Consider the following 12,906-nt stretch of genomic DNA (forward strand, 5'->3'; position numbering starts at 1 on the left):
CATGATTGTTTTTCCATAGGGTCCACCGGGTCCGGTATTCATATTTATGCATCACCCACGAAATTTATCTCTTTTTTAACTCTTCGTATTTGTTTATTTTACACATTTACATGCACACACACAAATAACGCGGGCACTTGAGCTCACGACCTAAGTGTTGAAACACATACCCTCTGTTTACCACTGAGCTTTGCAAACCGAGAGCCATGTGAGAGGAACTTTCAAGAATTCATTGAGCACAAAATTCAAAATGATCCAAAACATAGGCACGCCACACCATATAAAATAGTTAGGATGGAACATTCATGATTGTTTTCCCATGGGGTCCACATTTTCAAAAAAGTGCATGGAAACCTTCCCACGTACCTAGTAGTCTTTGGACATGGCCAACCCTTGTAATAGATCTCGACTGTTCATTTTCCTAGACCCATTTTTTATAGATGCCTTAAAAATTTTATTTTTTTTTTTTTAAAAAAAAAAACCCTATTTGTAGGCTATCAAAACCATAGCCAGTGTCATGCAAAAATTAATGGATAAGTTATGGTTCGCAATGGCCAAAGCCATGCAATTGCTGTGATTTTCAAAGGGTAGCAAAAGAAGAATGGACCAGACCTAAGGGAAGATCCAGATAAGCAATGTGGATATAAACGAACCCATGTGCAAGAACGATCATGCGAAGGTTTTCATACACCTAACTCACCAGATCATTTCTCTTTTCAAAATAGTGACCATTATCTTCATATGCTTAGCCCATTGGATATATAATTTCTCTTTTCAAAATAGTGACCAACATTTTCATATGCCTAGCCCACTAGATTATTTCTCTTTTCAAAGGAGTGACCATTATTTTCTTAATAACACCAGTTGCGAATGGCCTCCGTGCTTACGATGTGCTTAACCATACTAAACATTTAAAGTCTTGTTTGGTTTTCCATTTTCATATGAAATATGAAGTCATTGTTATCATTTCTCTGTGTTTGTTTAATTAGAAATCATGATTTGTAAATCAAAAGTCAAATGCACCAAGTATTTATTACATTTTCACATTATAGACTTACCATTTTTAATGAGATTTCTTGGTGAAACAAATAATATAATAGAATCTTCGTGACAGTCGAATGTAAGCAATGTCACCATATTTTTACAAGAGTAAACAATCATTACTCATTTGGCCAACCATTTACCATATATTAATTAGAAAACCAAACAGGCCTCTAATAGGGAGGGACTTGAGAAGGGTTTATAAGTTATTACACACCATTGCTGCGAAATATACTAATAGTAGTTGCGGACAATTTTTCCCAAACAATTAGTTTTCAATAGAGTTCTAAGCTTTAAGATTTACAAGGACATTAAAGGAATTTTAGTTCATGGGTACTCGGATCTTTTAAAATTTTGAAGCTTACAATGGAAGGCTTGGTGACTAACTCTCATCGGTGTCAATAGTTTGGATTTTGCATTTCAAAGAACACATTTTTGTCAAGTAATCCTTTGTAGGAGTGGCCCACTTCCATTTTACTCCTTGAATGCAGTGATAAAGGCCACATCCATTTAAAGAGCGATAAAGGCCCTGTAAGGCCTATCATGATGACTTTGTAAAATTTATTATAGATATTTATTGTACCATCTTATTTCAAGATAAGTTCGAAATGAAGCAAATATAAAATGCGAGTAGGCCACAACATTGTGAAGCATGGAGATAGGTTATTCCGTTGAAACCATTCTAACAGCCTTCTCTTTTTCTCCGTGTTTCATTGGTTAACTGCACCCTTTTCCTTTGTCACTCCCCTACTCTCTCTGTGCCATACCCTCTAGTTTTGATCATTTACAATGAAGCTGCTGTCATTTACACTTGTAAGAATCCAGTGGGCCAAGTGTATATGAACCTTCCCATACATTTAGTTGCATTTGATCATGAGAATAGACCATATCATCAATCTAAAGCAGCCATAGTCTCAACCCAATTTTTACAGCCTCGCTTGAAAAGGTCATACTAGCCCAATTAAGAAATTCATCCACTTAATGAATGTAATAAAATTGGATGAAGCTAATCTGGACAAGGTTAGAACAGTCTCGGATGTTAGAACCACTCAATTGCTGTACCTTATGCACGGTACCAATAGAATACTCCAATGAACCTACTAAACTGTCCAATAGACATGTAAATGCTAACCAGTGACATATAAATGTAGAAGTAGAGAGTACACATCGTTTTATAGTTCAGGTGGTAGACTGAGTGAAGATAAGGCATTGATTCACGGTAAAATTCAAAAAATCATGTAGTGCAGCCCTCCTTGTCTACACATGACCTTTGACAGCCATATGGTTGTGCGGTTGAAGGCATTAATGATGCTTTGGGGAAGTGACCTGAGAACAAGTCCATCCTGTCTGACTGAACCGTCTCAAAAGTCAATGAATGAAAAGATGTTTAACCGTTTCTATCATTTACTTAAAGAGAACCCAGTTGGCCTCATCATCAACTGTTAGCTGGATTAGTCGGTCCCAACAAGGATGAACTCTATCAGGCAATCTTCCTGCCATCCGTCTATGGTAAATGTGTGGGATGGCCAATAATTCTGTTGATGCAGTTTTCCTGAAGATCCAAGATACGAGACTTTCCTGAACCTGTAGAAGTAATAAAGAGGGACAAAGGAGGCCTTAAAGTACCTCTATTTATTAGAGACCCAGAATTCCGTTTTGGGTTGGATTCCTCTCAGATTTCTTGGCCGTAATCCAGGATTTCTGTGAGATGAGGGATTCCCGAGAATGTCGGGATCCGGTATTATCCCCTAGAGATCTTGCGAGATCTTCTGGGACGTTAGAAGATTATCTGAATCTTTTTGGTCGGTCTAGGGTTGGGACCCAAGGTGGCATTGATTTTATCAACGAATTAGCCCTTGCTATTTGTGAGCCAATTGAGAGCGTTGTTGACCTGTGGTCATGTAGCTCCCGACTTATAGTCGATCCATGATCAACTTATGACTGATCTATAGCCGATCCGTAATCGACTGATGGCCGATCTATAGCCGATCCATAATCGACTATCGGTTGAGACATGGTCCATCCATAATCGACCTATTGCAGACCTATGGGCTAGGTCGGTAGTACTTGGTTGGCAGGCTCTTTGAGTGTCCTTAAAGTTGCATCATCCTCCTTAGAGGTTACGCTCTCTGGATACAAAGGCTTCACTGGGCTCAGCGCTTGATGGGCCTGAACCAATTCAGTAGAATTGGTACATTCCATAAGTCGACTTATCGACTTGTCCATTTTTTCGTCCTAACAAATCCAAAATATTATTTATTTTTATTTCGAGAAAATTAGCAGAAATTTATTACTTCCAATATACAAAAGCCTGAAAAAATAAAAGCAAGCATTGAAAATAGTTACAAATACAGAAACATCATCGGCCTTCAAATAAATGGTTAGCAAACATAAGAGAGTGAAAAAATGAAATGATGGGTACGGTTGTTTACTATGGATGTAACAAACATTTCATGCTAAATACCAACTAGAGTTAGTTTTAAGACTAAGGGCCCATTTGGATACCACCAGATAAGCTAACTTTTTCTACTTACAATAATAGATAAGTAACTTATTTGAAATAAATTTGGTTTATAATTAATTATAAAAATTTTTTTTTTAAAATTTAAAGTTACTTAATCATTTTAATTTCATTAAAAAAAATAAAAATCAAAATAAGCTATTTAAGGCATAAATAGCTTAAGTAACTTAAGATCTAAACGTGGGCCTTACACCCCACGTCGGTAGTCATAATGTTGAAACGTACTGTGGTGTATGTATAGGGTAGGAACTCCACACACTGTGGTGTATGTATAGGGTAGGAACTCCACACAGGAGCATACTGACAAGGGTGGAGGGACACTCACACTATAAATTGGCCGAGTTTGATTTCCAAGGTCTGGGAGCCGGACCTGATTTTCCTAGTCCCATATTTGTTATTCTCGAGATTCGAACACAGGACCTTCTGCTCTTATAGTATGTCAAAAACCATTTACTCTAAAATCTTAAGCGGTTAAGGTGTGGTGTATCAATGTATATCAAGGGACTTTATCACTTCAACAGTGGGTTGGAACCCAAGTTTCTGTAGGCCTTTTGTTTGTTGAGCCCGGTTGGCCAAAACTTACAAGGTGAGGCCTACAACGGATAGCCAAAGGTTTTAGGTATGATATATTTTTGTAGCTCATCTAAGGGCTGAATCAACATTGTTTTGGGACGAAGAAAGAAAGGGTGTTGTACCTAACGGACGGTGTGGATTTCAATTACCTCAAGTCCTTTCAGCCAAGCATGAGAAAGTAACACGGTAAGTACCCATGTGAGAGACGATTTTTTTCATCAACCAACAAAAGGGAATGCCGTTTGTGTGGTAAACCTAAGGCCACCTAGCTAGTTAAGCAGTGTACGAAGCATGTGGGTCCACTGTGATGTATGTATTTCATTCTCGCTTTCCATCCATTTTTCCAGCTCATTTTAAGGCAAGAGCCCAAACTCAAAATACTCACGGATCATACTATAGAAAACAATAAGAATAATGATGTACACCATTGAAACCTGTTGGCCTTTTAAGGTCCAAATGGTGACAGGTGCAGCTCACATACAAGGGAGAGAGAGAGAAATGCATTATATTATGTTCTCAAACAAAGCTACTGCTGCAGGAGAGACTGCTACTGTTGTAAAGAGAATTTCTTAAACAAAGCTACTGGTGTGAAAAGAATGACTAGCTGTTTTTTCTTTTTTGATTTTCCTACAACATTACTGCCCCTGTCTAGTACATTTACCGAGAGTAAATGGCATTGGGAATCCAAACAGTTCTCATGGAGAAACCAACAGTCTGGATGATTCTGAGTGAAATAGGAAGGATGCATCTGTTGAACGAATATGCAAAGGCAGGGAAGATGCATCCGTTGAATGAATTTGCAAAGGCAGGAAGGATGCATCTGGTCTGCACGTTCCAACAAAACCTTCCTAGATCAACGGAAATGTTTATTCGTCATTTAACCTGTTCGTAAGGTCACACAGACCTGAAAAACATACATATCAGCTTGATTCAAAACTTCTTTTGTCAACAAGTTTTCAATGGTAAGTGTTCAATCTCAATTGTTTGCTTGGTCTGATCCACTTCAACTTTGGATATTCTTCAATTTTAAGGTCATTTCCTAAAATGAATTGGAAACAAGGATGAACGGTCTGAATAAAAAACACACATCATGGTGGGCCCCACAGAGTACTTACGCCACGTGGTGGCTAGGTGGTATTGGGTTCTCAGCCCGGAAACCGGCTGCGTCCAACAAAAGATGCCTGTGAACTAGCTAAGCAGTCAGTAAGGTCAGGAGAGTAAGATCAAGTGTGCCACAAAACCCTCAGACAGCTGCTAAATTTCTCCCAGCCGTTCGTTTCATTGATGCATGTGCCACCAGCAAAATCATCACATCAGGGCACTTCCACGGATGGCACCAATCCACACCTGCATGGAGCCGATTACGTGCGTCCCCGACAGTGGGGCTCACCTTGATGTATTTATTGTATATCCATTCCATCCATCTATTTTTTCCAGATCATTTTAGGGCATTGCCCAAACAAATCCAAATCTCATAGGACCACACTGTAAGAAACTGTGGTGATTGATATTAGAAACATTTTGTGGGACACATAAATGTTGGATCAAGCTTATATTTATTTTTCCCCAACAAGGTGGATGGCAAATAAACATTACGACCGGCCTTAACCTTAGGAAGATTTTAACGACGGACGTTAAACCACCGTCGTCTCTCATGGTATGGTCTGCATGAGATTTGAAACTCTTTCATTGTTGGGCTCCTGCCTTATAATGAGTTGGTAAAAGGGAAGAACTTATTCATTGTTGAGCTCCTACCTTAAAATTAGTGAGTCGGTGAAATGGTCAAAGTAGGCCCATGGACGGATTATGTTGGGGTGAAGCCTAACCAAACTAACATCCAAGCTGTTTGGAGTTGAAAGAAGATTTGATTGTTTCACGTGCCGCTATCAAAGATAGAAAAATATGATAACAATAGCTTTCAAACACACCCTTATGTGGCCAAATCAAATCCTAATATGTCAAGTCACTATGCAATTTGGTTACAATAAAGCACAGACCTCATGGCGGCATATTGCCTATTGAGTTATCCTGTGTAGCCCACTAAGTAAACTTTGTGGAGCCCATGCGTGGGACTAATTTGATATGCAGTAAACTTTGTGGAGCCCATGTGTGGGACTAATTTGATATGCAGAATTGGCGCACAGACCTAGCTATGTATAGAACATGATCAAGATGAGAAATAGGGTGTATTTGTCTGAGACACCATGAATAAAAAAATAGAATTCCAAAAAACCAGAGATATAATGCTTAGATCTTCCTTTCCTTAATACCCCTATAATAGAAGAATCGATGAGACTTTGCCTTTTGTGTTGTGGCGTAGGATTAGGGACCTAGCCTTCTTTTATAAATTGGATGGGGTGTAGAGAGTTTGAATCTCATCAAAACTCTCTCCCACGGCTCCACATGTTATTATCCTAGTAGTCTTCAAACAACCGCTACGTATTGTGGTTATAGCATTCCACCCCATACGCATACTTATGCAAATACACTACGCTGTGCAACTCATACTGAAGTAGGGTCTATTGGTTTACCCAATCATACAGTCCAATCCATAGGATAATCAAGACAGTTGATCAATAAAGCTCACCTTATAGAGTTCTTACACGACGATGATATATGTGTCTTATTCATGTCATCTATCCTTTATATCATATCAAAATTGAAGCACATCCAAAGGCCAAGTGAAGTGCATAGCATGAAATGATATGAAACGAATGCCTAGCATTGAAACTTCTAGCAGCAAAATGAGTATTGGATAACTTGAGACATATTTGGAACATGCACTAAGGTGGGATTAAGTGTTTAGTATCAATAGGAATAATTGAATTAATCTAGATATCATATCATTCAGTCCCTGCTATAAATATCATGAGATTTTGAGAAATTCACAAAATAAGTGAGCCTTTTATTAATGCATGTGTTTTATACCGCTCATATGTTCATGTATATGCATCCTTAACATGTGATATTCGAGTTATATATATATATATATATATATATATATATATATATTGGTGACAAACATCTCTTGTGAATTGGGTTATTTAATTATAATTTATAGTCCACCAAATATAGGTTTATGTTGATCTAATTTTTTTTTTCTTAAAGAAAGAATTTGATTTAAACATGACATGAAATTGGACTATCAAATTACAATAATATTTTCAATCGTACTATCATTATGCAATAATAATATTAATTCTATCTAAATACAATTCCATACCATGGCTTATGTTTTCCCTTCATCCATGCCTTTGCGATCTTATGAACTGGTTGGAAGGCAAATCAGCATCACCATGGCTCAGGAAGGTTTCAACGTTGGACATTGATTCCCACTATTTACTGTTGTGTGGTCCACTTAAGTTTTGGATATACTTCAATTTTGGGCTCATGCCTTAAAATGATTAGGAAAAAATGGATGGATGGCGTGGATATTCCGGGACCAGATTTATGCAGGCGTGGGAACACACTAAAAAATGAAATTTCACACTGCGGGCTCGCCTGATGAGAGGCTCCAAACAGTCACACGCGTGCGTCGTTTTCGCATGCGAGCCGAAACAGCTTCGCATTACTCCACCAACAATCCATATATAACGCCGTTACACGATCGTTAGAGCCAGAACAACGAACTAACAGACACATGTCCCGTTTCCTCTCCTTCACTAACGCCGTTACTTCCAGTTTCCCGTTATTCCAAACCCGCGTATAAGGATGGCCCGTCTGGGACCGTTGGTCCCTTCCCATTCTCTCTTCTCATTATAAAATCCCAAAAAAAGGACGAAAAAGAAAAGAAAAGAAAAGAAAAATAGAAAGGCTCAGTTGCAGAGCTCTAATGGCGGTTTCTGTTATTTAAATCTAAAGCCGTTTCAATCTACCTGGATCGAAATAAAATCGTGAAATCTTCTAGAGAAGCTGGTGGTCGTCGAATTTCAATCTCTTTTTTTTGGTGACGTGGGTCGTTTGCTTTAATGACAGCGTAGTTGGTTAGCTGGAAAGAGCTGTTTGAGTTGCAGAGGGGAAAAAAAAGCTTCAACGGCTACTTTTCATGGCGGCATTTGGTTGGGATTCTTCTCTGGTTGGTCGAGTTCGCTGAGAGAGGTACCGATTGCTGAAAAAGATCTAATCTTTTTCGTTTTCTTTGACTTGCATCTTTGTTGGGTTTTCTCAGTTGTTGGGTTTCAGAAAATATTCGGCTGTTTCTGTTGTTTTGTATTGTATCAGAGGTGAGTGTTGGGAATTAATATGTAAGGTCTGAGTTTTTTAGGATTTGGGATTTTGTTTTTGGGGGCTTTCTGGGGGTTCAGATGTAGGGTTTTGGAAGTTGAGCATTTGAGGATTTGGGTCTTGGGATTTTATTTTTTCTGTGCGCTGGGGTTTTCAGATATTGGGTTCTTGGAGCGGGGCATTCTGAGGATTTGGGGTCTTGAGAGTTTGGATTTTTTAAGTGGAGCAGTTTCGGTTCTGGGCTTTTCAAAATCAGAGTTTTCTTGTGATTTGGATTCTGTAAGCTCGGATTTGGGTGTTTTTTTTTTTAAAAAAAAAAAATTATTATTTTGGTTATAGAAATTGGGCAGATTAGGATTTGGGTTTTCGAGACTTTTGGGTTGTTGAGTGGAGAAAGATGGAGATGAAGATGGTGAATTGGGTTCCTTTGCTTTCTTGTCTGCTTATCTTTGGTTTCCTGGCTAATGATTGTTCCGCTGCATTTACCCCCATCGACAATTACTTGATTGCCTGTGGATCTTCTCAAAATGTCTCTATTGAAGGTCAGATTTTCGTTCCTGATTCACACCAACCTTCTTTTCTGTTAAAAAGCCAGGGAGATACTGTTGTGGGTGTCTCTAATTCCTCTGTTGTCTCCCCAATCTATCAGTCCTTGCGTGTTTTCACCACACCATCTTCTTACAGATTCAATATCCGACAAACAGGCCGGCATTGGGTTCGCCTCTATTTCCATCCACTTCCTAATTCTGTCCATGACCTCAATTCCGCTTCGATCACAGCAATTACGGATAAGTTCGTCCTCTTGAGTAACTTCACTTTCAAGAACCAGAAGGATCCGTATCTGTTCAAGGAGTATATTGTCAACATGACATCAGATACTTTTATAGTCAATTTTGTTCCCTCAAACAATTCGGTCGCCTTTGTGAATGGGATCGAAGTTGTTTCGGTCCCAGATGATTTGATTCTCGATCAGGCATTGGTCTTGCCGCCTTCTGCTCCTTTCAATGGCCTCTCCGACTGTGCGCTTGAGACCGTTTATCGGTTGAATGTGGGAGGACCTTTGCTCACTCCTAAGAATGACACGCTTGGGAGAACTTGGAAAAACGACTGGAGCTACCTCCATGTTAATGGCTCTGCCGTGAATGTGTCCGTGAGTCCAGGGACGATAAATTATCATGTTGGGGTGACCCCCGAAACAGCACCCAATTTGGTTTACGCGACAGCAGAAGCAATGGGAAATGCAAATGTTCTGAATTTGAACTTCAACATCACATGGGTCTTGCCTGTTGATCCGAGCTCCATTTACTTCATCCGTCTACACTTCTGTGATATCATCAGTAGTGCTATGAATGAGCTTGTTTTCAATGTCTATATCAATTCAAGTATCGCGATCGCAAGTCTGGATCTCTCAACAAAAACTGGTGACGTGAAAGTACCCTACTACAAGGATTTCATTTCCAATTCCTCGTCTGATTCAGACACAATTTCCATTAGTGTGGGCCCAGATATGTTGGCTGAGATTACGAATGCGAGTTTGAATGGGTTGGAGATTATGAAGATCATGTCTTCTGTTGACCATCTTCTTCCTAGTTTGCATTCGAAGAAGAGCAAAATGGTAATTATAATTGGAGCAGCTGTCGGAAGTTTGACAGCCTTTGGATTGATAACTTTATGTTACTGTTGCTTTGTGGCCCGTAGATCTAAGGCTAGTCACCACGGTCATCTCTGGTTGCCATTACCCCTACATGGAAATTCCCACACCATGACCAAAGTTTCCACTGTCTCTCAAAAGAGTGGAACGGCAAGCTGCATATCCTTGGCGTCTTCGAGCCACGGACGGGTCTTCACATTTCAAGAGATCATGGATTCAACAAACAAGTTTGATGAGAGCTTGCTTCTTGGAGTAGGCGGGTTTGGTAAAGTCTATAAGGGAACACTAGAAGATGGTACTGGGGTGGCTGTCAAGAGGGGGAACCCCAGATCGGAGCAAGGCCTTGCTGAATTCCACACTGAGATCGAGATGCTCTCCAAGCTCCGCCATCGCCATCTGGTCTCTTTGATTGGCTACTGTGATGAACGGTCTGAGATGATTCTGGTTTATGAGTACATGGCAAATGGACCACTGAGAAGCCATCTTTATGGGACAGATCTCCCACCCCTCTCTTGGAAACAAAGGCTTGAGATTTGCATTGGAGCTGCAAGGGGGCTGCATTATCTTCACACAGGAGCCACCCAGAGTATAATCCACCGAGATGTGAAGACCACCAACATTCTCTTGGATGAGAATTACGTAGCTAAGGTTGCAGATTTCGGGCTATCAAAGACAGGGCCGGCTTTGGATCAAACCCATGTCAGTACCGCAGTGAAAGGAAGTTTTGGCTACCTCGACCCTGAATATTTTCGAAGGCAGCAGCTGACCGAGAAATCGGATGTCTACTCATTTGGGGTGGTTCTAATGGAAGTCCTGTGCTCAAGGCCAGCTCTCAATCCCATCCTCCCAAGGGAGCAAGTCAATATAGCAGAATGGGCAATGAGCTGGCAGAAGAAGGGTATGTTGGATCACATCATGGATCAGTATTTGGTGGGGAAAGTGATTCCAGCATCCCTAAGGAAGTTTGGAGAAACTGCTGAGAAATGCTTGGCAGAGCAAGGCGTCGACAGGCCGACTATGGGTGATGTCTTGTGGAATCTTGAATACGCTCTGCAGCTTGAGGAGACGTCCGCACTCACCGACGTGGATGAGAACAGCACAAATCACATTGCTGATATCCCATTAACACCACTCGAACCTTTCAATAATAGCATGAGCATGATTGGTGGGGTGAACTCTAGTACCGATGATGATGCTGAGGATGCCGCCACGAGTGCAGTCTTCTCTCAGCTGGTAAATCCTCGAGGAAGGTGAAAGGAATGGATTGTTCTGGACTGAAAGACGTTGATGGGCCCGCACGAGACTGCGTTCACATCAAAAATTTGGCATCCTGGATCGACCAGGTCTTTTCTCTTTATATTTCATATTGCATCCTGATTTCTTGACATATATGTTGAGGCCGTATGTTTTGGTTTTGTAATATAATCAGTTGTGGAGAATCCATCAAAAATATTGCGTCCAAGTTACGCCCAGATGGGTTTTTACCTGCTCTATTATTGCATACTAGATATGAATTGTATTAGATATGAAATTCATAGATTCCTCTACTTATAAGTTGATAAGGAAATCAAGAACTGCATATGATCTTTTGTTGTTACGGTATCTTGCCTGAATTTCAGTGGGATTGTTGGTTTCTAAATGTGTATATGGTATCTGATAATATAAACTCTCGTGCATGCCTGATCCAAGGGGTTAGGATCTCTCCAGATCCAGGAGTTCTTTGGACCATCCCAATCTGCATTGGGGCGATCAACAGTCTGGATTACTGGATCATGGGCTTCACATGCATTGAATTGAAAGCATCTGTACACTATGAATTTGCTTAGGTAGGACCCTTTGATTCCTCTTCAAGTACTAGAGTTGTTATTGCTATTTTTAAGGAATTGTAAGTTACACGCTTTCTATATGCACATACATGCACCTCCTCTAGCCACATTGTAAAAATGCACTTGCATTCCATAAGCAATGGATAGAAGCTGACTTGGGTCAGTTGTAACAGATCAGGAAAGGTTGTTTGTCACCCGAGAACTGACATTGGCCTGTGGTGAAGTGCATCCAGGCCATCCAACTAATGGGTCCTGTCCATAGATGGCTGCCAGTTGAATCTCAAGCCAAATGGATGATCCTACTCCTGTTGAATTTATTTTCATCCTGAATGGGTATTCGAAGGCAACCGATATCCTTCAGTTATGTTATTCAACAGCTAGCAATTTGTGGAGAGGGCCAACTAGATGGATACTCTTGAATCCATGACCCCAACTTTCGTGCAGCAGGTATTGGATGATCGAGGCAGCTATTGTGCCGGCTCCTTGATGACCCCAAGTGACTAATGTAGATGATAATCATATTTAATTCAGGGGAAATATAACCCAAAGCACAGGGCACCAGTTTCCATTTCTGGTCTTCCCTGAAATTCGACACAGTGAAACGGTTCATATCATGGACCATTTGTTGTTAGATGGCCCCACCGTCAACAGACCACTTAGCACGAATCACACAGATTGGTGGGTCTTTCCATGTTCAATGCTACCTACTGCAAATATTCTTCTCTACCAGCCATTTGTACTTCACTGGTTAGATGATTTAGATCATCTTATTGGTAGGATTTTCCTACCGTGGCCAATCATTATTTGGAATATCCCCGATACTATCCATTTCTCTAGCTCAGCGATTCAGAAATTTCAGGTATCGGTGATATATCGCCAATGTATCGAATGTGTAAATTCCAGGTGTCGCTTGTATTGCTAACGTATCGGTGATATTCTGATAATATCGTCTATGTATTAATATCGCCAAAAATCTGTTTATTAAAAAATAATCCATTTCAATTTATTTTTTATTTTTTATGGGTGCATGGTTGTGTGGTGAAATAAATGATTTGAATGTGTACATGTAT

The 12,906-nt window shown here is 40.1% G+C and overlaps 1 protein-coding gene across 1 annotated transcript; it reads left to right on the plus strand.

Moving 5' to 3' along the window:
* Window positions 1-7,828: 7,828 nt before the first annotated feature.
* Window positions 7,829-11,612, plus strand: LOC131232837 (receptor-like protein kinase THESEUS 1). Its single transcript, XM_058229363.1, has one exon. It carries the CDS (start codon window positions 8,757-8,759, stop codon window positions 11,262-11,264), a length of 2,508 nt encoding a protein of 835 aa, XP_058085346.1. The 5' UTR covers window positions 7,829-8,756; the 3' UTR covers window positions 11,265-11,612.
* The last annotated feature ends 1,294 nt before the right edge of the window (window positions 11,613-12,906 follow it).

This window comes from Magnolia sinica, chromosome 1, assembly GCF_029962835.1.
Source record: "Magnolia sinica isolate HGM2019 chromosome 1, MsV1, whole genome shotgun sequence".
In the NCBI taxonomy this organism is placed as follows: domain Eukaryota; kingdom Viridiplantae; phylum Streptophyta; class Magnoliopsida; order Magnoliales; family Magnoliaceae; genus Magnolia; species Magnolia sinica.